The sequence below is a fragment of the Tupaia chinensis genome, unplaced genomic scaffold (assembly GCF_000334495.1).
Source record: "Tupaia chinensis unplaced genomic scaffold, TupChi_1.0 Scaffold000578_2, whole genome shotgun sequence".
NCBI lineage: Eukaryota > Metazoa > Chordata > Mammalia > Scandentia > Tupaiidae > Tupaia > Tupaia belangeri.
In genome coordinates this window covers 1,836,642-1,862,981 of record NW_006160094.1, presented here as the reverse complement: position 1 = coordinate 1,862,981, position 26,340 = coordinate 1,836,642, and the positions used below count along the sequence as shown (strand labels likewise).

Genomic DNA, 26,340 nt, shown 5'->3' with positions numbered 1-26,340 from the left:
CCGCGTTCAGCTGAGAGCCCAGTCCTTAGTGCAATCTGCTCTGGTCTCCTCTTGTCACAGAGTTAGAATTAGATGTGAAATCACTTTTCTAACCCACCTCACAGAAGACTGTTGACATACAAATTGGGATCTTTCCAGTAGCCTGACTTGCAGAACACTTCAGGTTCAAATAATTTTTTTTTGTAAAAACTTCAACAAGATGGCTACAAGAAATGCCTAACATACTTCCCTCTCAAGATTAAAAAAATAAAAAGGAATAAGCAACTGATATTCATTGCTGTGTTTGAAGGAGAGTGTTGTAGTGCAGTTCATAAATGTGGTAGAGACACTGCAGAGCACAGAGACTCAGGAAGGCTTTGTAGAAAGGGGAGCAAAGTGCTCAGTATCTCCTGCCCTACCGCCCCAGTCAAGATCAACTAGGAACTAGAAGAAACTTATTGTTCTGGGAAAAGAATAAGCAAGAAACCCTCAGCAATCTCATTAACACGTTGGACACCTGAATTTTACCACAGAGGAATTCTATAGCCCTTACAGGCCCTGAGCCCAATTTAGGGAGTGACCATGGGTTGTCCACACAGTTGAATTACCACAGGGGAGGAGTCCAGTCTTTGTTGTACCATTTCCCATACAGGTTGTGGCTGTACAAAGCTCTCCTGTGACCATATCCACCTGCATTGTGCAGGAGCAGCTGGACAAACACCCTCTCCTAAAACCACTAGCACCAGGAACTGTTGAAGCAGCCTTACCTCCTCCACATAATTGTATGTCCCATGGGAGTGGAAGAGTGAGCAACCCTGTCCACAGCTCAATTTCAGAGAGGGCCTGACCCTCTGCTTCTTGAAGAAGCAGATTGGGAGACAACTGGACACAACTGTGCTGCTTGAGAAGCCCTACCTTGTCATATTCCAAGAACAGCCAGATAGGCCACTGTATCATTTCTAGTAATCACTGATACTGATTACAGCTGAAGATACTACTATACTACTGTGCCTAGCTAGAGCCAATGCCAACATACTCTTTACAACTGGCATCCTAGGACACAACTACTGGAGTAAGTCTTTTCACCTGGAACCCCATCCTATAAAACTGGTAGAAGCAACTATTCACCAGATGAACAAATATCAATATAGGGATACAAGATAGAAAAAAAAAAACTAGCATGACACACCCAAAGAAATATAATAACACTCCAGCAACATATCTCCTCAACAGAGATACAATCAGGAGCTTTAACAATAGACTTTTTCAAGCAGAGGAAAGAATTTCTAAATGTAAAGAAAAGTCATTTGAAATAATCGTCAGAGAGAAAAACAGAAAAAAAAAAAAAGAACAAAAAAGAGTGAATAACACTTCAGAAGCTTTAATAATAGACTTTTTCAAGCAGGGGAAAGAATTTCCAAAGGTGAAGAAAAGTCATTTGAAATAATCGAGTCAGAGAGAAAAACAGATAAAAGAGCAAAAAAGAATGAAGAACACTTCAGAAGCTTCAATAATAGACTTTCCCAAACAGAGGAAAGAATTTCCAAACTTGAAGACAAGTCACTGGAAATAATGCAGTCAGAGAGAAAAACAGAAAAATGAATATGGGACAGTATTAAACAAACAAATATTCGTGTTATGGGAGTTCCAGAAGAAGAAGAAACAGGAAAAGACATACAAATGTTATTTCATGAAATAATAGCTGAAAACTTCACAAGTCTTGGGAGAGAGATGCACATTTTAGATTCAGGAAGCTCACAGGTCCCCAAAAAGATTGTACCCAAAAAGACCCTCTCCTAGGCACACTATAGTGAAACTGTCAAAATGTAAAGACAAGGAAAGAATTCTAATAGCAGCAAGAGAAAAGAGACAAGTTACACATAAGGGAATCTCTATTAGACTAACAGCAGATTTCTCAGCAGAAACCTTATAAGCTAGAAGAGAATGTCATGATATATTCAAAGTACTGAAAGAAAAAATACTGCCAGCCAAGAGAACTTTATCCAGCAAAGCTGTCCTTCAATAGTGTAGAAAAAAACAAAGGAAAGCAAAGTGAGAAAGAAAATCTATAACTGTAGAGAAAAGCATCAAATCACAAAGATAAATGGGAAGGAAAAAGTGAAATACGAAACTAGAAAATATGAAATGATCAGAGAAAATCTTCATCAGTTGAATATAAATAGGTTACACAAATACTCGTGGAGTATGTTTGAAAAAAAAGAAATACAAACTGTATACTTCATAAAAATCTTACTTCAGTAGTAATGACTTTTATTGACAGAAAGTGAAACAATGAAAAGTGTTTTATGCAAATGATAACCAAAGGTAAACAGGATTTGTTATGTCAGATAAAATAGACTTTTAAGTAAAAAAATTGTAAAAAGAGAACTGGACCCCTAGCCTCATGGTTGGAGATATCAGGTCTCACATGCCTGACTGGTTTGAATCCTAGCCCTACTGGCTTGACAAATATGCCAGGCTTGTGTGCCCCAAATTGTAACAGGATGTGGAAATGGAGTGATCATGCCCCATTGGGGGAGGTGTGCTCTCTCTGGTGAGCACACACTCCCCTACTGTCTCTTTTAAAGAGATAAAGTCATTATATGATGATACAAGAATTAATTTAGCAAGATGACTTAATGATGGCAATTACATATACATCTAAATATATAAAGCACATATTACAAGATCTGAAAAGGAGACATTGACACCCCATTCCCAGCACTGGAGAGATCATCTAGGCAGTAAATCACTGATGAAGTCTGAATTGGGCTAGCTCATAGCATCGTGGTTAAGGCAGCTGGATTCTAAATGGTCAACCACATGGTTAGAGCCTCAGACTCAGTGACCCAAGAAAGATGTATGCATGCCCAAAATCCCAAAAGGAAGAAGAGATGGAGAAAGAATGGCAGAGTGAGCATTCCCCTGTGTGGGGTGCTTTCTTATTTTTCCTCTCTCTGTCTCCTGCAAGTGTATTGTGCCCTCTGGCTAAATAAATAGAGAATTAAGAATCTGAGTTAAATTGCACTGTAAACCAAATGGACTTAATTGACATTTATAAAACATTTCATTCAGCATATGCAGCATACATGCTCATTGGCACTCTGGAGCATTCTCCAGGATAGACCATATGTAAAGCTACAAAATAAGCCTCGAGAAAAATTTTAAAATCCCTATCAAGTACCTTTTCTGACTGCAATGGATCAAAATAGAAATTAGTAGGAAGAGGGATTTAGGAAACTGTAAAGATACATGGGATTAAACATCATGCTCCTGAACCACTGGGCCAATGAAGGGATTAAGTAGGAAATTTTAATATTTCTCAAAATAAATGAAAATGAGAACACAATACAGGGAAACCTATGGGGTACAGCAAACACCACTCCAAGAAGGAAGTTTATAGTAATAAACACCATCTAACAAGCAGAAAGGTTTCAAAAAACTAACAATGCACCCCAAGAAGCTGGCAAAGGAAGTGCACACAAAACTTAGAAGAAAAGGAAGAGTTAAGGATGACGGCAGAAGTAAATGAAACAAAGAAATACAAAAGATCAATGTGTTTTTTGGGATTTTTTTCTTTTTGAAATTTTTCCAAGTGGTGTGTGAGCATGCTAGGTGGGTGAAAATCGAAAATATCACCCATGGTGCATGGTCATGCCACTGCAGTCTTTTCTCCGTTTCTCTCTCTGGACATGGTTTTCAAGCTTCCAGGTCAGTTGTATGGGATCCAGCCGCTTTAACCACTAGGTCAGGGGCTAACCCAGAAAGATCTATTGAAACAAAAAGTTGATTTTTGCTTATAAAAGAACAAAATTAGCAGAAACTGAAAGAGTAGAAGGTATAATAGTGTTATAGTCTAATAAGCAAGAAATAAGCGTACATCCAGACACAGCCAAATTTATTGGAGTTTATTGATTAAGCCGGCAGCATACGGGATACTCATGTCTCTAAAAACCCTGTAGCCACTAGTGGAAGGAAAAGGGTGCTTATAAAAGCAAAAATGACACACTTCCGGGGTTGACATGGAAATCACAAGAACAAAGAGTGGTGGGCTTCAAATGAGGGGTTAGGGTTTTACCATGTAAAAGCAAGCAAAAGCACATCACAGAGGCAAAACAAGCAGCTAAGCAGGATAATCATTCTTAAGGGTATATTCCATCCCTGCCTAAACACAATGGCATCTCTCTGGTATCTATGTCTCCATGGCTCCAGGTAAGGTCTGGCAACTGGAGATTGTATCTTTTTTTTTTAGAATTATTTATTTTATTTATTCATTCACTTTATTTTAATTTGACCAGAGAGACACAGAGAGAGAGAGAGAGGGAAAGTGAGAGACTCGAACCGTGGTTCGCCATGTGGGAATGTCCAGTGCCTTAACCACCACGCCACCTTCTGGCCCCATGAAGATTGTATCTTAAGGCAACTAGGAGGAGTGGGGTTTAAAGATAATAAGAGTGTTAATCACTCTATTTACTCTTGGGCAAAAGAGGAGAAGGTAAGTTTCTAGGCATAGGAATCTAACACTTTATAATAGAGGCGCTCCTCCAAGATGGAGTTGTGCCTGCTTCATTCCTCACTTCTCTTGGAGTCGCTCCTCCAAGATGGAGTCACGCCTGCTTCAATACCAGGGAGGGTAACTGTAGATACTAGAGATAGTACAGGGTGTGGGGACAATAGGGGGTGGGTAATAGGAGGAAGGAGGGAGAGGAACAGGAAAAAGTCATTTAATTGATACAAAAATGAAAAAATAGATTAAGAAATAGGTAAGTTTTTGTGAAACAGATTTTAGCTCCTCTTACCGCATAAATTTAAAAAATGCTAATCTGTATGTAGCTGTATTTATCTCTGTATCATAACATTTTGTAAACCTCAAATATATCCAATAAAAGATATTTTTTAAAGTAAAAAATAAATAATTTTTAAAAATACACAATATCACTTAAATTACTACCTGTTCAACTGGACTCTAAAAAATAAAGTAGGCAACTCTAAGATTTATTAAAAATTTAAATAAGGTGAACCAGCAGTTAGCGTAATGGCTATGTTGCTGGACTCCCACGTAGTCGACCACGGTTCACGTCCCAGACCCGGTGGCTTAGAACTCATGCCGGGCGCGTGTGCATGCGTGCCCAGGATCCTGAGAGAATGGAGGAGAAGGGATTGCGGCATGACCATCCCCCCTGGGGGGTGATTAAAAAAAGAAAAAAAAAAGTTTAAATAAGGTAACTTATGAAATGGAAGAGAAGATCTAGGAGAAAATGACCTTCATATTTATAGCTGCAGGCTCTGTTCCAAGCCCTGAAACACCTTCCTACAGTGAGATGGAACTTTTAAAGGAGCTGAATGATAGAGGCAAACTCAAGGACAGCTGTTGTCTGACAGAGAAGTGACTGTCCTGTTCTCACAGTCAGGAGAAAAAGTAACCTAGGAGGGAGACATTGTTCCAGGGTCAAAGATTATTGGCCTTCTATTGCTCTATGATTTTTTGAGTTTTACTATAGGGTATGTGTGTTTGCTGGAGAGACAAAGAGACAGTTGTGAAAGCAAGCAAGAAATCATCCCCAGAGGGAATGGTCATGCCTCAATCTTTTTTCCTCCATTCTATCAGGACTTTGGGTACACACACATATGTGCCTGATGTTGAACTTCAGCTGGGTCTGGGACTCGCACTGTAGTCAACTATGTAGGAGTCCAGTGCCTTAACCACCATACCATCTGCTGTCCCTGGCCTTCTACTGTTAAAAGTATTTCAAATATTTATCATCTCAAAGAGTCTGAATGCCCCAGGTAAAAATATAACTTAAGCATAAATCCTGCACAGTGCTAGTACCACATTTCTAAGATGTGCTGGAAGAGTGAAAGTTTCCAAAGATAGAGTCAGTTTGGTTCACCCACATACCCCCTGTCTTAGTCACTTTGGGCTGTTGTAACAAAACACCATAGAAAAAATAGACTAGATGGCTTAAACAACAGAATTTTTATTTCTCACAATCTTGAGGGAGGTTGAGAGGTCCAAGATCAAGGTGCTGGTATATTTATTTCAAGGTAGAATGTCCATCTGCTTTGTAGATATCCTTATTGGTAGATACCCATTTTCTCATTGTATCATCACAAGGCCTCATGCCACTACATGGAGAGCGGCAGCTGATTTCTTCTCCTCTTACAAGGACACTAATCTTATCAAATCAGGGACCTACTCTTATGATGTCTCTTAATCATAATACTTCCCTAAAGAGCCTATTTGCACACACAATACTGAAGAGAAAGAATGAAGTCAAAGGACTGACATATCTAACTTACTATAAAGTTGCAGTAATCAGGAGAGAGTTATACTGGAGAAATAATAAGCAAATACATCAGCAGAGCAGAATACAGACTGGACAGACCAACATTCACCTGATCTTTGACAAATGAGCTAAGGTTAACTTAATGGAGAAAGGTCTTTTTAACAAGCGGTGCTAGAACTGACATCCACATTTTTAAAAAAAACTAGTCTAGATAGCAACCTTATACTTTCACAAAAATTAACTCAAAATCGTTTTTAGACCTAGATATAAATATAGCTATTCCATATTCCTTGAATTCTTGGATGTTCTGTTTTGGTTTCTTTTTTTTTTTTTTTTTTGGCAGTTACTTTTTTCTTTGCTTTTCTGTTTTAGAGATTTCCACTGAGATATTCTCCATCTCAGAGATTCTTTCCTTAAACCTGTCCTATCTACTAATAAACCTGCCAAAGTCATTCTTCATTTCTGTTATAGGAGTTTTTTGTTGTTATTGTTTTTTAGAAAGATTTTTGCTATAGGGTGTGTGTACTCAGCGGAGAGATAAAGACAGAAAGACAGAAAAGTGAGAAACACCATCCCAGGTGGGTGGCCACACCACAATCCTTTCTCCTCCAGTCACCTCTTGGGATTTTGGGCATGTACACACACATGTCTCGCATAAGTTTGAAGCCACTGGGTCCAGGACACAAACCATGGTCAACTACATGGGAGTTCAGCGACATAACCATTACATCATCTCCTGGTCCCTTGTTCTGTTTTTATCTCTAGTATTTTGGTTGCTTTGGTTCTTAGAATTACCATCTACATGTTCACATTTTCCATCTGTTTTTACATGTTGTCTGCTTTATCCATTACAGCCCTTAGTATATTACAATATAGGATCATCAGAAAAGTCATGACATATTTTTCCATTTTTCTATGTAAAAAATTCATCATGTCTTTTCCAATGACCCAGTAGTCATTTTAAACTCGTCTGATAATTTCAATAACCCTACTTTATGTGAGTCTAATCATCATGCTGTTCTGTCTCTTCGAATTGTTTTTTGACTTTTAGTATGTCTCATAATTTTTTCCTGAAAGCTAGACATGATGTGCTGGGTAAAAGGGAAGCCCTAAATAGACCACTTAGTAATGTGTGGTAGGTGTGAGAAAAAGGAGAGCGTTCATTATCTTCCCATGATTAGGTCTAAGTCGTTTGATGAGCCTGTGCCGCTGGACTGTGAATCTCATTTGTGCTTCACAACCCTTTAGTGGGACAGAGTGGCTACAATTGTTTAGAATTGGATATCTTCCTCTCTCCCCATGGAAGGCTAGAGTCAGTTGGAGAATAGTATTTACCTTCTCCCAGGTCAATGAGGCTCTAATAAAACCTCTGCAGGTTAGGCTCTGATTACATCGTTTCTCCTGAGGGTACACCTTTTTGAGAAGAACAGAATGTTCCTGCATGTTTCAAAGTGGTTCCTTTTCCCTCCCATCAGAAGCACAGATTTTTTTCCTGCTATTTATGAGAACCTGGTGGAGTTTAGACAGAGGTAAAATTCACAGAAGTGTGGGGTGCCTCTTGATGATGGCTCCTCTTGGAGCTTTTGACTAAGAGTTTTCCACACTGAGATACCAAGTCATCAATTTCATTTCAGGTTTTTGGATGTTATTGACTTTTTTTTTCCAGTAGGCTGGGATACTCTGAGTCTGTTGGTTCTCTCAAGTGTGGGAGCAGCAGTTTGTCCTGTGACCTCGTTTCTTTTACTGATTTGAAGAACTGATTTTTTCACTTATTCAGTGTTTTTCTTGTTAGAAAAAAAAGTGACAACTTCAAAACTTATATACCAAATTGAAAAGCACTCTATCAATTTTTAATGTGCACACTGTCTAAAGACAAAAGTTGAACGAACTGAGTTCTTGGAAGATCAAATTAGTTATTATTAGTGAGTCATGAATTGGGCAGCATCTCATCTGGAAAAAAACATAGGTGCTCCAATAAACTCAGCAGAATTGTCATCCACCATATAGCCCATACTCATATTATACCCCAGCACCTCCAAACATTTTTCTTCAAGTAAAAGGATGCATGCTTATGGGTAAGTTGATACTTTCCCTCTAAGAACCAGCCAGGACCAGAGGGTCAAGATGGCTACCATAATAATCTCTGGAAGACCCCAAACTGCATCATGTATGCTTGCCAGAAGAGACAAAAAGAGAGAGATCACATATTCACATTGTATGCTATCCATCCATTAGTAGCCACTTAGTAGCCACCTTGGTTATCAGATCAATTGTCCTGGTATCATAGCCTAATCATTTCATTCATCACGTAAGCGTTTTATTATCTTATATCATCACAAGAAGTAAAAGGGTGAGTGTAGTTAAAGAAAAATATTTCACGAGAGAGCATATTTGTATAATTTTTTTTGCAGTATGCCATTATAATTGTTTTATTTATTTTTTTAGTTAAAAGGATATTGTTAGCCAGAAAGTTTTTAATTCTTTTAAGTCCATTTTTAATATTAAATAGGATATGTTCAACAGTCCAAGAGTTTCATCTATGAACACTTTATTCCAGTTTGCATGCACTTGCTTGTTGTACATTTACTGTGTGCGATGAATCACCAGCTATCTAAAAATAAGTAACTAACTACTGAAAAATGAAAATGTATAGGATTTAATCATTAGAGCAGTGTAAGAAAAAAGTCAAGTGAAGGAAAAGGATTTGTTTAGAAATCTTTAGCTTGTCATTAGGGCATACCTACTTCAGAACAAGGACAATTTACAGAAATCATACAAAGCAACTTTTTATCAAATATCAAAATTTAGCAGTGTTTGGGACCAGCAGATGGCATAATGGTTAGGTTGCTGGACTCCCATGTGGTCAACCACAGTTCAAGTCCTGGACCTGAAGGCTTAAAATTCATGCCAGGCATGTGTGTGTGTGTCCAGGATCCTGAGAGGAGAGCAGAGAAGGGATTGCGGCATGGCCATCCCTGGGTAGGTGATCTCTCTCTTTTTGTCTCTGTGTCTCTCAGGCAAGCGTACATGTCCTACAGTAAAAATCTCTCTTAAAAAAGAAAGAAAGAAAGAAAAAAATGTAGTAGTGTTCTGTTTAGTTGAAATGTTATTACAGTTATAAAAACCATCTTAAGTTACAAAAAAAATCAGAAAATGTATTGGATTTAATTGGCTTTTATGAATGTCCTAAGAAGTCCTAAGCTATACAATATTTTAAGTAGAAAAAATTGAAAATATAGTTTGTTATACTATTTCTGTCATTTATGTATATATACTAACTGATCTCTTTTATAGGACATTGACTAGAAGTTTAGCACACTATGCACTGCAAAACAAAAGCAAGAGCTACTCACCTTTACCAAAATTACTCTGCAAGCAATAATTCCAAATTAAAGATATTAGTGGTTGTTAATTGTTTGCTACAAAATATTAAAGCAAATACATTCATTGGATTGTTTTTCACTTTGCAGCTGTCCTTTGGCATCCAAAATTAGAATTTCCCATAAGTAAAAGCTGCAGTGCAGTTCAGTAGTGTTTAGTTTAGGTCAATTTTCCTTCCCCTCACCATCATTCTTTTATTCTTCCCCACAACCCCACCCCCCATAGTGGTACCATATTATTAAAACTAACTGGTATTTATGCTTCAGATCAAGACATAATTTGAGTAATTTCAAGTGATGTATAGCTCTTCATGTTAAAAAAGATGTTTTGTGGTTACAATTACTTCAAAAGTAATCATATTCAAATAACTTGACATATCATGTCTTAGCAATTACAAAACCATAATTTTGACACATAGCAATTTTTAAGTTATGCAAATGTGAAATGCTAAGATATGTGAACAGCTGTCTTTCATTTAAATTTAGAGTGCTGCAAAACTCAGGTAATGACTTTTATTTTTTCAGTTAACACAACCAGCCCATGGTCATAGCCTACTAAATCAAAAAGTACAAATCCAAGCAAGGTAATACCTTTACAAAGTTACAAGGCTTTGGCAAACCAATACAGTACTTTTTAATGCAATAAAATCTTATTTTAGTTGGAGTGATATGTTACTTGAGTGATAATTTCATTCCAAAAATATCATTTAAGTACCAAATTGAAACACTGGATTTTGATGATGGTTTATAGCAGAGTAAGTTACTTTACACAAATTAACGTCTTTTAAAACTATACAATTTCTCCTTTTATTTTTTATTTTTTAAAAATAATTATTTATGGGACCAGCAGGTAGCATAATTATTACATCACTGGACTTCCATGTAAATCAACAGCTTTTTGAGCCCTGGGCCCAATGGCTTAAAACTCACACTGGGCACATGTGAGTGTGTCCACAATCTCAAGAGGAAAATGGACAGAGAAGGGATTATGGGTGGCCATCTCCCCTAAGGGGATTGTTTCTCACTCTCTGTCTCTCTGTCTTTCTGGTGAGCACACACACACCCTATAGCAAAAATCTCTCAAAAAAATAATTATTATGTATCTATTTATTTATTTATTATTTCAAAATTTGCTATAGGACATGTGTGTTCCTGAGAGAGAGAGAAAGAGACTGAGAATGCAAGACACTAGGTCCAGGACTTGGACTGCAGTCTGCCATGTGGGAGTCCAGCACCTTAACCATCACACCACCTGTTGGCCCATGATTTCTCCTTTTAAAGCAAATTCCTTCATGCAAGCTGTCAAAGCTCATAGCAGGGCAATCATACATATAACAGATGTCTCTGTTTTATTCTGGGGTTGGTCCAAAGCCAGGTAAAGTTCTAATGTGTGAAAAGCTTCAAAATTCTACCTTAAAGAAGTCCAATGTCAATATAAATTTCCAAGCACTTTTTTAAAAATTGTTTAATTTTCATGTAAGTACCAGAACTCTCAAAATTAGACAGTCATTTCAAACAACACTAATTTCAGATGATCCATTTTATTTAGAAGCCCTGCATCTCTTTGTTCTCACCAAAACAAAGCCATATTTCAGCTAATTAAAAGAATTCTACCAGGGCCGGCAGGTGGCATGGTGGTTGAGGGCAGTGGACTCCCACATTGCTGACTGAGGTTCAAGTCCTAAACCTGGTGATTTGCTTTCTCACTTTCTCTCTCATTCACTCACTCTGTTCCTCTCTGGTCAAATTAAAATAAGTAAATGAATAAATAAAGTTAAATTAAATAATTCTTAAATAGGAAAAGAAAAGAAAAGAGAATTCTATCTAAAGTATAGTTTTTTTTTTAAATAACAAATAAATATTTTGCTAGCATGGAAAGACCTGGGGACCCAAAGTTGTATACCAACTCTCATTATCATTCCATCAATATCCTCATGCTTCCTATTGTGGAATCAATCAATTCTTCAATCTCAGCATTTAATTTATTTAATTCCATTGCTTCTCTAGCTTTGTTAGCATTTGAAGATATTGTACTTCTAGGTAACTACTGAGGCTGACTCCTTTCACAGCAATGATGACTTCTTGAGTCAAAACAGTTTTTTCTGGGTCCTGAGAATGTGGTTTGTATATAAATCTCTCATCTATGGAAACCATGTTTATAAATTAAATATTCATAAATTTAAGTTCCATCATTCTTCCTTCAGGATCAACCACAGAATGTTCCTGCACATACGTCTTGGTCCTTACTGTACCAATAACAGACTTCACAATGGAAGGCAGTCCTCACTCTGTGCTGAGCAGTCAATGGCTATCCAACTTTCCAGAGAGATCACTGTGTTTGTCCAACACATCAACTCTAACCACATTGGGGTTCATAAGATTGGGTATTTCTGCATTGCAGCTGTTGTAACTGTCACCCGTGGGTGGTCAGAAACATGCTCCAAGGTCCAGATCTTCATGGTGCCCATGGCCGTGCAAGTACAGCGCACCAAGGGACAAGGAAGCAAAGGGCTGTTCTATTTTATTATTAAGTATGTGGTTAATCTCTCATTGTGCCTAACTTATAAATTAACCTTATCCTAAGTATGTATGTATGTATAGCAAAAACACATGCTTTACATAGGATTTGGTACTATATGTAGTTTCTGTCATCCATTGGAAGTCTTGGAACATATTCCCCACAGAAAAGGAAGCCTACTATACATATGGGTTTTATATAAATAAAATACTTTCTAATAAAACATTTACTCCATTATCAATAATGCTAACCTCAGAAATGGGGGAAGAGGAGTAAAGAAAAAAAATGGGCTATAATTTTCCTTCTACATTTTTGTGTTCTCTGAAATTACAGTAAAAATGTATCACCTTTGAAATTTAAAAATAATAATTTTTATTAAAAAGCTTATCTTTGAAACAATAAGACATAAGAGGAAACAAAGCACTGTCCATATGAAAATAAACAGAGAAAGCCACATCAAATCACTTGACCAGAAAGCAAGAACATAAAATATCAAATCTATCCTTTTTTTTTTTTTTTTTTTAGAGAGGTTTTTGCTATTGGGTGTGTGCACTCGCCTGAAAGACAGAGAGAGACAGAGACAAAAAGTGAAAAATCACCCCCTGGGGGGATGGCCACACCACAATCCCTTCTCCTCCATTCTCGTCTTGGGATCTTGGGCACGCACACAGACACACCCAGCATGAGTTTAAGTCACTGGGTCCTAGACTCGAACCACGGTCGACTACATGGAAGTCCAGCAACATAGCCATTACGACAACTGCTGGTCCCAATATCTATCCATTTTAAATAATAGTTTAAGTTCATTGTAAATAGGTAAAATGAACGAAGACACTTAAATTGGTTTCAGTAATAAAATCAGATACACTGGCCTCTGCATGCTCCTGCTTCGTCTGCTCTGACTTGCTATGTGATCAACTGGGAAGAAAATCCTTAGTAGATATAGCCCCTGAACCTTACACCTCCAAAACATGAGCTACATTAATTTCTATTGTATGAATAATAATAATAATGTCACATCTATTTATGAGAATTTAACCTAAACAACACTATTAGATCCAAAAAAGGGAACTATTTAACAGATCAACACAAAAAGTAATATTCATATTGAAGTAGCACTAAACAAAAGAATAAAATAGGACAGTTAATAATAAAAATAAACTTGTTATTTTCATTTCATCGTGCCATAAACTTTTGAAATCTTATCTGTGTGTGTGTGTGTGTGTGTGTGTGTGTGTGTGTGTAGAGAGAGAGACTACATAACTAAGAAACAAAGATGAGAAACAGGGAAAAATTGACAGACACATAGAACATATTGAATATCCTTTATCTGAGATAGTTGGGATCAAGAGTGTTTCCAATTTCAGGGATTTGGGGAGATTTTGAAGTATTGTCCTATACATAACAAGATATCCTGGGGACAAAACCAGGTCTAAACACACAATTAATTTATGTTTTGCATACACCTTACAAACATAAGTAATAAATAACATAGCTGTATTTTGACTGTGACTGACCACATAAGGCCAGAAATGGAATTTTCCACTGAGGTGTCATGTCTATGTTCAAAAAGGTTCAGATAGGGACCAGCAGTTAATGAAATGGCCATGTTGCTGGACTCCCACATAGTCGACCGCAGTTTGAGTCCTGGACCCAGTGGCTTAAAACACACCAAGCACGTGTGCATGCGTGCTCAAGATCCCGAGAGGAGAATGGAGGAGGATTGCGGCGTGGCCATCCCCCGGGGAAGGGATTTCTTGCTTTCTGTCTCTCTGCCTCTCTCTATCTGTCTGGCGAGCACACGCGCCCTATAGCAAAAACCTCTCTAGAAACAAAACAAAAAAAAGTTCAGATATTAGAGCACTTTGGATTTCTGATTTTTAGGTTGGGAATGCTCAACCTTTAGTAATTGGAAAACTCATTGAACCTTTGACAGATAAATACAGATAAAATAAAAGTAGGCATATTATCTATACAGTATTATGAATGAAGTGGAAAAAAATTTTTTTAGATATTTTTATTATAGGGTGCATGGGCTTGCCAGAGAGACAGAGAGATAGAAAGCAAGAAATAACTCCCCAGGGGGTCAGCCATGCCACAATTCCTTCTCCTCCATCCTACTCTCAGGATTTTGGGCACGCATGCCACATGTGCCTGGCATGAGTTCTAAGCCACCAGGTCTGGGACTCAAACTGCGGTGGACCACGTGGGAGTCCAGCAATGTAGCCATTACACCATCTGCTAGTCCCCTGAAGTTAGAAATATATTAACACATTACAAAAACTAAATATTGAACCTTACATACACACGTTACCTATTTTCCTAGAAAAATTTGAATACTGAATAAAACAAAATAAATAAATAACCTACTTCAATCAGGCCAAAAAAATCCTTCACAAATTTCAAAAAGGGAGAATGTTCATGATATATTGTTAAGATAAAAGTACATTACGAAATAATATGAATTAGAATATCATTTCATTTTTAAAAATAATATATATAACCTCAGAAAAACAGGAAGGTAAACAAAATGCCTTTTTACAATATGCCAAAGGAAATGCATGTGCCAGAGAGAGGCAGAGAGATAAAGCAAGAAAGCACCATTTATGGGGGAACGGTCATGTCATAATCCCTTTTCATCCATTTCGCCCTCGTTTTGGGATTTTAGCCATGCATACACATGTTCCCATTGCATTTTTCAAGCCTCCAGGTCCATAATTGCAACCTCGTCATTCATGTAAGATCTAGCTCCCTTAAACACTAGGCCAAGGAGCTAACCCCAAATTACCTTTTTTATGTTTTGTTGTTGTTGTTTTTAGATTTTTGCCATAGGATGTATGTGCTCACAGGTGAAAGAAAGAGACGAGAGGAAAAGTGAGAAGTTACCCCCCAGGGCAGATGGCCACACACAATCCCTTCTCTACTCTCCTCTCATGATCCTGGGCATGCATGCACACATGCTCAGAATGACTGTCAAGCTGCTGGGTACAGGACTTGAACCACAGTGGGTTAAATGGGAATCCAGTGCCTAACCACCACACCACCAGCTGCCCCCCCCAAAATATCTTTTTCAACAGTAGTTGTTTATCTTCAGGAAACAGGATTATGGTTATTTTTATCTTCTCCTTTTACAGATCTTTATTTTTTAGATTTTCATTAATTATAACACATCACCTTTATCAAATTAACTTACTTTTTAAAACCACATTGTAATCTAAATACTATATTTTAAATTATAAATACCCAAATCAATGCTGTACTTTTTTTAAAAAAGTCACAGATCTAAATGCCTATTTTAAGAATGCAGAAAAATAAACAATACTTTCTAATACTCCGTATGACTATTTAAGGTATTGTACATAGGCTAATATAGCCGACTGTGCATCACACTCACATGTTAGTAACCAATACAAGTTTTAATAGTTTATACTTGGCAATTTACATACATTACGCTCTTTCTTAACTGATTCTTCCAGCTGAGATGCAAGTTGTGAACAACATACCAAGAATGAATTCATACCATCCCCAACCTATTGAAAAGATAAAAAAAAAAGTAAATTACTTTCTTTCAGAATCTATACTCCTATTCATCTATTTTTTAGTATATATACTACTTTTAGAAAATAATTTTAACTTTCATGTGTAACTTATGTTCCTTCATACATGTAGGATAAAAAAACATGCTTCAGATGCTATATAAGGGTACTTTAAAAAGTTTGTGTGTATACACACACACACACACACACACACACACACACAGACACACTGCTGAAGCCAACACAAAATGTGAAGGTTTTATGGTGCAAAATAGTTTGGAAATCCATGCGTTTTCTTTTCATAATATGTACCTTCCATGATTTTTTAATAGAAGATTTTGCTTTTCGGTGCATGTGCTCTCCCAAAGAGAGAGAGACAGAGACAGAGACGGTGAGAGGGAAAGTGAGAAATTACTCCCCAGAAAGGATGGTCATGCCATCATCTCTTCTCCTCCATTCTTTTCCCAGGATCTTGAGCATATACACATATGCACCCAGCATGAGTTTCAAGCCACCAGATCCAGGACTCGAACTGCAGTCAGCCATGGGGAAGTTCAGAAACATAACCTCTATGCTACCTAGTGGCCCCTCCATTAATTTTTTAAAGACCTCTCATTCTAGCAAATTCCTGGACCTGGTGGCTTAAAACTCACGCCGGGCACGTGTGCGTGTGTGCCCAAGAGCCTGAGAGGAGAATGGAGGAGAAGGGATTGCAGCGTGACCATCCCCCCTGGGGGGTGATTTCTCACTTTCTGTCTCTCTAATGTCTCTCTTTGTCCGTCTGGTGAGTGCACGCGCCCTATAGTGAAAATCTCTAAAAAAAAAAAAAAAAAGGGTTGGTGAACTTGAAGAAAGGGTAGTATATAGTGTCCAAACTACAACAAAAGAAAAAAATTGAAATAAAATTTAAAAGATTTATTGCACAGTATGAAGTAGTCTAATATATATCATTGAAGTGCCATTTTAAAAGGGGGAAAAGGCAGTAAAATATCTGAAAAAATAATGAATTTCCCAAATACTGGGGGGTTGGGGGATTAACCCATAGACTCAGCTTGGTGGACGCCAAGCAGAAAACCTCACCTAGAAATATCTTACCAAACTGCTGAAAACTAAAGATAAAAAAGAAAAGTCTTAAAAACAGCCAGGGAGGGACCAGCAGTTGGTGCAATGGCTATGTCAGTGGACTCCCATGTAGTCGACTGCAGTTCGAGTCCCAGAACCAGTGGCTTAAACTCATGCCAGGCACGTATGTGTGTGTGCCCAACATCCAGAGAAGAATAGAGGAGAAGGGATTGCAGTGTGGCCATTTTTTCCAGGAAAAGGGCCAGCAGATGGTGTATTGGTATTGGTATGTGACTGGACTCCCACATGGCTGATCACAGTTTGAGTCCCAGACCCAGAAGCTTGAAAACTCACACCAAGCACATGCACATGCATGCCCAAGATCCCAAGAGGAAAATGGAGGAGAAGGGATTGTGGTATGGCCATCACCCCCGCAGTGATTTATTGCTTTCTGTCTCTCTGTCTCTCTCCATCTCTCTGGCAAGTGCACACACCCTATAGCAAAAATTTCTCAAAAAAAGAAAGAAAAAGAAAAACAGGGAACCAGCAGTTAGCGTAATGGCTATGTCGCTGGACTCCCACGTAGTCGACCACGGTTCGCGTCCCGGACCCGGTGGCTTAAAACTCATGCCAGACACGTGTGTGTGCATGCCCAAGATCCCAAGACGAGAATGGAGGAGAAGGGATTACGGCATGACCATCCCCCCTGGGGGGTGATTTCTTGCTTTCTGTCTCTATGTCTCTCTCTGTCTGTCTGGTGAGCACACGCGCCCTATAGCGAAAACCTCTCCAAAAATAAAAAAATTAAAAAGCCAGGGAAATAGTGCCAGCAGGTGGCTTGGTGGCTAAGGTAGCTGAATCCTACATGGCCAACTTTGCCATTGGAGTCCAGACATGGTTACTTGAAAAACATACTGTGTGGTGTGCATACCTAAAATTCCAAGGGGAGAATGGAGGCAAAGGGATTGTGGTGTAGTCATCACCACTGGGGAATGAGGGTTATTTCTCACATTCCCTCCCCCTCTCTCTCTCTGTCTCTCTTCAGGGAGAGCATGTATTCTATAGCTAAATAAATAAATAAATAAATAAATAAATAAAGGAAAAGGGGAAAATAGCACAGAAAAGAACAGAACAGGTAGGAGTTAATAGCATTATACTGCTATCAGTTCTCACATTAGTAACAAACTGGTTTAATATTAGTTCAAAATTAATTTAAGCTGTACGAGGGGGCTTCAGAAAGTTCACAGAAATAGAAGTAAGTATGAGTTTATTTTGGCACAAAAATTTTTAAGTCCATGCATAGTTTTTTCAAAATACATTTTTCCATGAATTTTTGGAAGACCCTTTATATATTGAATCCTCAGAGCAAGCACAAAAAATGGAATACCTAAAAAGAAAAAAAAAAGAAATAAAATGAAATACTGAGGGTGAGAGGTATGTAATCAAAGGGAAAAAAAAGAGCAAAATAGATAAGAAACAAGAAATGGAAAATTATTTATTGATAACATATATGGGCCAATATACAGTGTATTCTGGATGGAAAACCTCATTTTGTATACTGTAATGACATACAGTGAATGAGTGTAAAGGTTTTTTAAATAAAATAATTTTAAAAATAAATACAAAAAATATATAATTAACCCAAAATATGACAAAAAGACCAAAAGAACAAATAACTGGGACTAAAAGAAAGCAAATAGCCAGATAGCCAAACCTAATTTATACACGTTCATTAATATTTTATAACAAATTAATTAGATGACATTTAACTTCATCAATGAAGTATAAATTAACTAAACACACCAACTAAAATAAAAAGACTGTCAAGAAAGATATAAAAGCAAGCCTCAACTATATGATGTTTCGAGGAGACACACAGTAAATACACAGGAGAATAGAACAGAAGAAAGGATGAATAAGAGCAGAAGGCATTTAAAAAAAGAAAAACGTTCTAAAAAGGAAACAAAAGGTAAATAAATACCACCAAAGGGTGACCGTTTGAAAGTACGAGTTTTAAAGACATAAGATGAAGTGAATAATCGTAAGAAAGTTGATTATCAAAGTACACTTGAGAACACAGAATTCTATATAAGTTAAAAAATAATTTTGAATCTTTCGTTCTGGCCATGATGGCTCCATTCCTCTAATCCTCTCACAGAACAGTTCTGAAAGGCAGAGGAAGAAGCCAGGAACCTCAGGATGCAATGAACATATGAAGGTGAGGTTCCTTGGGTTTTCTTTTTACCTGCATATACTGAATAGGGCACTAGAAAACTCTGCAACTAACAATAAGCACAGGAAAAAAAAAAAAAATCCTAGAAAAGCCAAAGGACTGTGAAAAGGTCTCTAGGAAAACACAAAATCTTTTTTTTTTTTTTTCACAATACCTACCTTACTTGAGCCAAATACTAAGAAAAATTTTGCGCCACCACTCCATGTATGTTAGTGAGCTGAAGAAAAATGTGACAGTCAAAGTTGGTCCTCTATTAACTCTACCAGAGTTTATCAGTGAGGCTAAATGTTGGTGGAAATTTTTCCACCACTAACCGGCAGAATGGGTGGCCCCCAATTTCCCCACCAGCGTGATGTTGGTGGGGCCAACCAGGCCATTGCACCTGTAACCTTGTCTGGAAGGAGCCATTGAAATGAGGCAAGGATATCTACTCTGACCGTTATTCATCATACTTTAGAATATTGGGAACCATTGCTAGCATAAAAGACCAACACACAAAAATCATATTTCTGTAGGGACCATCAGTTAGCATAATGGCTATGTCACTGGACTCCCATGTAGTTGACCGCTGTTCGAGTCCCGGACCCAGTGGCTTAAACTCACACCGGGCACGTGTGCGTGCGTGCCCAAGATCTTGAGAAAGGAGGAGAAGGGATTGCGGTGGGGCCATCCTCTCGGGGGGGTGATTTCTTGCTTTCTGTCTCTCTGTCTCTCTCTGTCTCTCTGGCGAGCACACAAGCCCTATAGCAAAAACCTCTCAAAAAATTAATAAAAAATCATATTTCTGTATACTAGTAACAAACATGTAGAAACTGAAATTAAAATCATAAGGCCATTGGACCAGCAAGTGGTGTGAGGTTAAGGTTAAGGATCCCACATAGCTGACTACAGTTCGAGTCCCAGACCTAGCAGCTTGAAAATCACACTATGCACATATGTGTGCATGCCCCAAATCCTAAGAAGAGAATGGAGAAGGAATTACAGCATGGCCATACCCACTGGGGTGTGATTTCTCACTTTCTCTCTCTTTCTCTGGCAAACACATCCTACAGCAAAAACTACAAAAGTTTAAAAATAACACTATTAAAAATCATTCCAAAAACATAAAAATATCAATGTATGAATCTAATAAATCATGTACAGGATCTATATGGTGAAAATTTTTTAAATGCTGGTGAAATAAATCAAGTAAGATCTAAATAAATTGAGATATAGCCTGTTCAGAAATTGAAAGATTCAACAGGGGTGTTTTATTACACAGAATCAAATTCAATCTCTAATAAAATCAATTACATAATAAAATATCTTATGTATAGAGTATATTAAGGTATGGCTCAATATTAAGAAAAACATAAAATGACTTACCAAGTTAAAGAACTACATAATTACCTTAAGTTGCATTATTTCAATATTTATAATAAAGACATTTGTTAAAACTCAGTAACCTCTTTTATCTTTTTTAATTCAATAAGCTAGAAATAGAAGAAAACTTTCATAATACTTAATATACATCTCAAACCACCAGACCAAGCCTATACTTAGAAATTAAACCGGACATGCAATAATCTATAAAGGAGTCTTAAGATATAGATATGTTTCAATTAAACAAAGAAAGGTATTGACAGAGGATGGAGAAATCAACATATTACTTTCCAAGTCTCCTAACAGGATCATGTTCATGGATGGGGAATTCACCTATAATAAAATCTTAGCTCTTTTTAGTGTTACTATCTCTATATTACGGTTACATATACGTACAGATAAAGGTAATTCTTCATTTTCAGACTTTATGATTGGCATTACTCCATTTTCAATATTAAGTCCATAGATATCTTCAAAAGTGGAAACAACCTGTAAAAGAACCAAACACTTTCATAGTTTAAAATTAATTATATTAAATGTAAGAGATAATCAATTATGCCAGCATCTTTTTAGCATAAGACTTATTTCTTTCACTGCCATACACTTTAATTTGCCACCCCATGCCTGATAGCGTATCATGAAGAAACCATAAGAGTAGTCCTTGACCCTACTCCCTAGCAATAGAGAGATGCTCTATGACTCTATCATTTTTATGTTAGCAGGTAGCTAAAAGTGAAAGAATATGTCCATTAAGCAGTTTTATCAAAGTCTCTAAATCAGACTGCCTTTACTTTCATCTCTGAAGAGAACATGGAAAATACAAAGATGAAGATCAGAAAGCTATGAATTTTTAAAGGAAATTCTCTGAGCTAACCTCTTCAACTATGAATACACTCTTGTAATTTGAAAATATATATATATATTCTTTTTAATTATGTTCTTCTGCATTGTTCTCACTTGATATGTGGTTCATTTACAATTCAATTCTGGATCATTGTGCGGGGCAGGGGCTAGGGGGGACATGGAGAAAAAGGATTTTTTTCCAATACTACAAGTCAAAGCTTTTAAAGTACAGATAAGAGCTCACATTACAAGCATGAGACTTAGAAAGGCTATCATCCTTAGAAAGGCTCATTTGCAAGGTTAGTCCTAACCTGGTCTCTGAGAAACTAGATTTCAAGGACAGTTTCTTTTCTTTCTTTCTTTCTTACTTTTAATTATTATTATTTATACATTCAATCGGTGTACATCACTTAGATTGTGTCAAGTACAATTTCTATTATTCACTGATACAAGTGGCTCATTATCCCTAAACTGTGCAAACAATGCTATTTATGCTAAATACCTTTTTGCCTTGTGAAAGTCTAAAATTTTGGTACATTCTAAGCATAGGATACCTAGGTAGTTAACCCCCAGTAAAACTCTGGGCACGAGTTTCTGATTTCCTTGGTGGATATTTCACGTGTTGCTACATTCATTGCTAGAAGAATTAAGCATGTCTTATGTGATTCGAAGGGAAAAGACTCTTGCAGTCTTGAGCTTGGTTTCCTCCAGATTTCACTCCATGTGCACACTAATAAATCTCAGTCATCAGTATGGCTAAATGCTGACTCCTGCAAGTACTCCTAGCAAATCACCCAAACCTGGAGGTAGTGACGTTCCAACACGGGCACCAAGTGTCTTACCATCTTCAAATGTTTGGTAATTTTCCTGATCATTTCATCTTCTGCTATTAACTCTTTTGTCTTACTCGATGGAATAGGCAAAGCATATCGCACAACGGATTCTCCTGTTGGTGGCGATCTTAAGACCATTGGCTCCATTTTATCACGTACTAATTTTGCACTATGTTTTTCCTTCAGCTTAGGTGACAAAGGTCCTTTTTTATAAGTCGATTCTTGAACACTTGCCAATTTGTTACTAGAGGCTGACAGATGCTGTGCTGGCTTCATTTTGTTTTGGACTTAGTTTCCAAATTATAGATGAAAAACCTTTATTCCTCCCTGTGAATTATGAGATTGAGAGAAAACACACAATTTAATTAATCAACAATAATATAGTTAGTCTAATTAAATTCACATACTGCATTTCCATTTTCTCTTATTCTGATACTTTAACATGAAGTACACCAAGCAATTTCTGGAAGCTAATTACACTTCTGGCTCTTTTGAATTACAAAATAAAGAAAATTAGAATGCAGTATCAAAGTATCTATATCAAGAATTTATTTAAACCTAAGGATAATAATAATAATAGTAAAAGCTTCATCATTTTTAAACTGAGGTATGCCCTTTATATACATCACTATTCTCATTTTACATGCAAGGAAACTAAGCTCAGAGAAGTTAAGGGACGAACCAAGAGTCACACAGGTAGAGTTAAAGCTAGAATCTTAGCATAGGTCAATTTGGCTATAAATCTTCTTTTCTATACCATCTATTTTCAATATAAAAAATGTTGACTTTTGGGACCAGCAAGTGGCATAGTAGTTAAGGCACTGGACTCCCACTTGGCCAACTGCAGTTTGAGTACTGGACCTAGCTGCTTGAAACTTACACTAGGCACATGTGCATGCATGCCAAAAATCCCAAGAGGAGAATGAAGAAGAAGGGACTGTGGCATAGCCATCTTCCCTGGGCAGTGATTTCTCACTTTCTCTCTGTCTCTCTCTGTGTCTCCTGCAAGTACACATAGGCTATAGCAAAACTCTCAAAAAAAATGTATTTTATATCTACAGGATTTATAGCACTTCCTGTAAGTGAAAGAGGAAATAGTTGAAAACATTACAGATTTAAAATAATGGCAGGATTATCAATTACTACAAAGATGGTGAATCTACTCTGGAGAACTTATCAAAAGAAAAAAAAAGGGAAACATTCCTTAAAATACATAGAAACAATTTTTTCTTTTTTCTTTTTCTTTTTTTTAAGTTTGCTATAGGGCACTTTCCAGAAAGAGAGACAGAGAAAGAGAAGGAAAGTGAGAAATCACCCCAGGGGTCACAGCCATGCCACAATCCCTTTTCCTCCATTCTCCTTTCAGGATTTAGGGTATACACACACACACACATGGAATGTTTTCCAAGCTAATAGGTCTAGGACATAAACCACTCATTTGGCCATGTGGGATCTAGTCACATTAACCCCCATGCCACCTGCTGGTCCTCCCAAAATTTTTAAATGCCAACAACAAAAAAGGCTGTGAGAAACCCCTGACCAAAGGCTTTTAGGATAGATATATATGCAGAGAGAAAAGAGAGAAGAGAAATAGTGAGAGAATATATTTGAAAAACATGCATTCATTTCTTATCTTTCCCCTATATATGAACTAATATACGTCCTTAATATACATTATTATTCCACAGAGCAATAGCCTCAGCTCCAGACATCATCAGGGTAACATGAGGCAACACCAAAGCTATGATAGGAGATAAGGATACATGGACTGAAGTCCTTAGGCTTCCATTCCTCTGTTTCTGTTTTCATCAAAAATGTATGGATTGAAACTCCGGACAACGCCTCCTCCCAAAGAGTTCAAAAGTATATGACCATGGAAACTGTCAGGTAGAGCAGCAAAATCAAGATAGAATAATATTGGTTATCTTCTCCATAGCTTTCCACACTTATCGCATCCCACTGTTGTGAGTTGAACAGTGTGTCCCAAAAAAAGATACCCCTGGCACCCATGAATGTGATCTTATTTGAAAACAGGGTCTTTTAAGATATAATCAAGTTAAAATAAGGTCATACTGGGTAGGTTGGGCCCAAATCTAACAACTGATGTCACTGTAAGAAGGCTATGTGGTGACAGAGACAGAGACTAGAGAGACACAACTGCAAGTCAAGGAACATCAAAAATTGCAGCATTCACTAGAAGCTTGAAAGAAACAATGAAGGATTATTCCCTAAAGCCTCAGTAGGAGCATGGTTTTGCCAACATCTTGATTTCAGACTTAAAGTCTCTAGAACTGACAGAATAAATTCCTGTGGTTTTTAAGCCACCCTGTTTGTGGCACTTTGCTACAACAACCCTAGTGTCTTAGTCCACTCAAGCTCCTATAACTTGCAGCTTCTAAACAATGAACATCTATTTCTTATACGGTCAGAGACTGGAAAGTCCAACATCAAGGTACTAACAGATTTGATGTCTGCTGAAAGCCAACACATCAAATAGATGCTGCCTCTTTCTGAATCCTCACAGGATAGAAGGAACAAGAGAGTCTTTTGGGCCTCTTCTATAAGAGTACTAGCCCCATTTGCTGAGGTTATAATCCTCATGAGCTAATCACCTCCCATCACTCACTACCACCACTTTAGGGATTAGGATTTCAATGTATGAATTTCTTAGGAACACAAACATGCAGGCCACAGAAAGCATCCAACACTTACAAAACAAATATACCCATATAATTTATTAAACTTCCCGGTTGGGACAGAGATGGAAACTGGCTTTTGACCATTTCCTAATAATACATTACTAGATAGAGTAGCTGACATCCCAAGGATATATGAGCTCACAGACCAAAACAACCTTACACCTGAAAAACATAACCATTAAAAAAAAAAAATCTATGTCCCACTTGCAGGATTATTAGAACACAGAAACAAAAAATACACACACACAGAGAATATGAGTGGCAGTAAACAGTATTTTGTTTTGTTTTTTTCAAAGACCCAACTAAAAATATTAAGAATAAAAATGCAATGGACAAAATAAAATAACTGATCACAGAATAATATGTTAAGAATGAATTATTGAAATTAAAGATCGGGGGCTAGCAGGTGATGTAGTAAAGGGGATGTAGTGGTTAAGGTGCCGGACTCCAACGTGGCTGACCATGGTTCAAGTCATGGACCTGGTGGCTTGAAACTCACGCATGTGTGTGTGTGTGCCCAAAATTCTGAGAGAATAGAGGAGTGGTATTATAGCATGGTCACCCCCCCAGTGGAGGAGGGAGATGATTTCTCCCTTTCTGTCTGACTGAACAAGCACTCTACTGCAAAAATCTCTCTTAAAAAAAAAAAAAAAAAAAAAAAAAAAAAAAGATCAGATTTGGGACCAGCAGTTAGTGTAATGGATATGTCGCTGGATTCCCATGTAGTCAACCACGGTTCAAGTCCCGAACCCAGTGGCTTAAACTCATGTCGGGCGCATGTGCGTGCTCAAGATCCCGAGAGGAGAATGGAGAAAGGACTGCGGCATGGCCATCCCCCCTGGGGGGTGATTTCTCACTTTCTGTCTCTCTGTCTCTCTCTGTCTTTCTGGCTAGCGCACACACCCGATAGCAAAAACCTTTCCAAAAAAAAAAAGACCAGATTGAGATGTTCTGCCAGAATGCATCCGAAAAGACAAAAGAAAAAAATGGAAGGTGCAGCCATGGTGATATGCACTGCCATGACGCTGTTCTCCAAACACTGGAGAAGGAAGGCTCAGGTTTCATTCTCAGAGCAAGCTCAAGATTGGGCATGGTGGCATACACCTGTAATCTCAGCAACTCAGGATGGCTGAGGTAGGACGACAGAAAGCCTAAGGCTGACCTAGGCAACATGGCAAAAGCCTGTCTTGAAAAGAGCCAAGCATGGAGGCATGTGCCTGCTGGGAAGTTAAGGCAGGAGGATAACAATAATGAGACTCTATCTTAAAAAGAGAGAGAAGGGACAGGAGGATAACAATAATGAGACTCTATCTTAAAAAGAGAGAGAAGGGACCAGCAGTTGGCATAATGGCTATGTTGCTATACTCTCATGTACACGACCGCGGTTCAAATCCTGGACCTGGTGGCTTAAACTCACGCCAGGCTCATGTGCGTGCATGCCCAAGATCCCGAGAGGAGAATGGAGGAGAAGGGATTGCAATGTGGCCATCCCCCCTGGGGGGTGATTTCTCGCTTTCTGTCTCTGTCTCTGTCTTTCTGGCCAGCACACATGCCCTGTAGCAAAAATCTCTCTCTCAAAAAAAAAAAAAAAAGAAAAAAAAAAAAAAA

The 26,340-nt window shown here is 37.7% G+C and overlaps 1 protein-coding gene and 1 pseudogene across 6 annotated transcripts in view; both read right to left on the bottom strand.

The window, feature by feature from the left end:
* The window catches only part of CCDC7 (coiled-coil domain containing 7), a 329,121-nt gene that overhangs the window by 295,016 nt on the left and 7,765 nt on the right, over nucleotides 1-26,340 (bottom strand). For 5 of the 6 annotated variants that reach the window (XM_027775623.1, XM_006158284.3, XM_027775622.1 and 2 more), the window contains exons 2-4: nucleotides 22,043-22,360; nucleotides 20,754-20,846; nucleotides 15,611-15,694 (exon numbers count right to left, since the gene is read on the bottom strand). In XM_027775623.1, the coding sequence (XP_027631424.1) occupies nucleotides 15,611-15,694; nucleotides 20,754-20,846; nucleotides 22,043-22,309 (444 nt within the window). In that variant the 5' untranslated portion in view covers nucleotides 22,310-22,360. Of the gene's footprint in view, nucleotides 1-15,610; nucleotides 15,695-20,753; nucleotides 20,847-22,042; nucleotides 22,361-23,796; nucleotides 23,834-26,340 lie in introns of those variants that run through there. The other variant, XM_027775621.1, reaches the window with a different exon arrangement.
* LOC102484116 (PRELI domain containing protein 3B-like) lies at nucleotides 11,533-12,398 on the bottom strand (annotated as a pseudogene).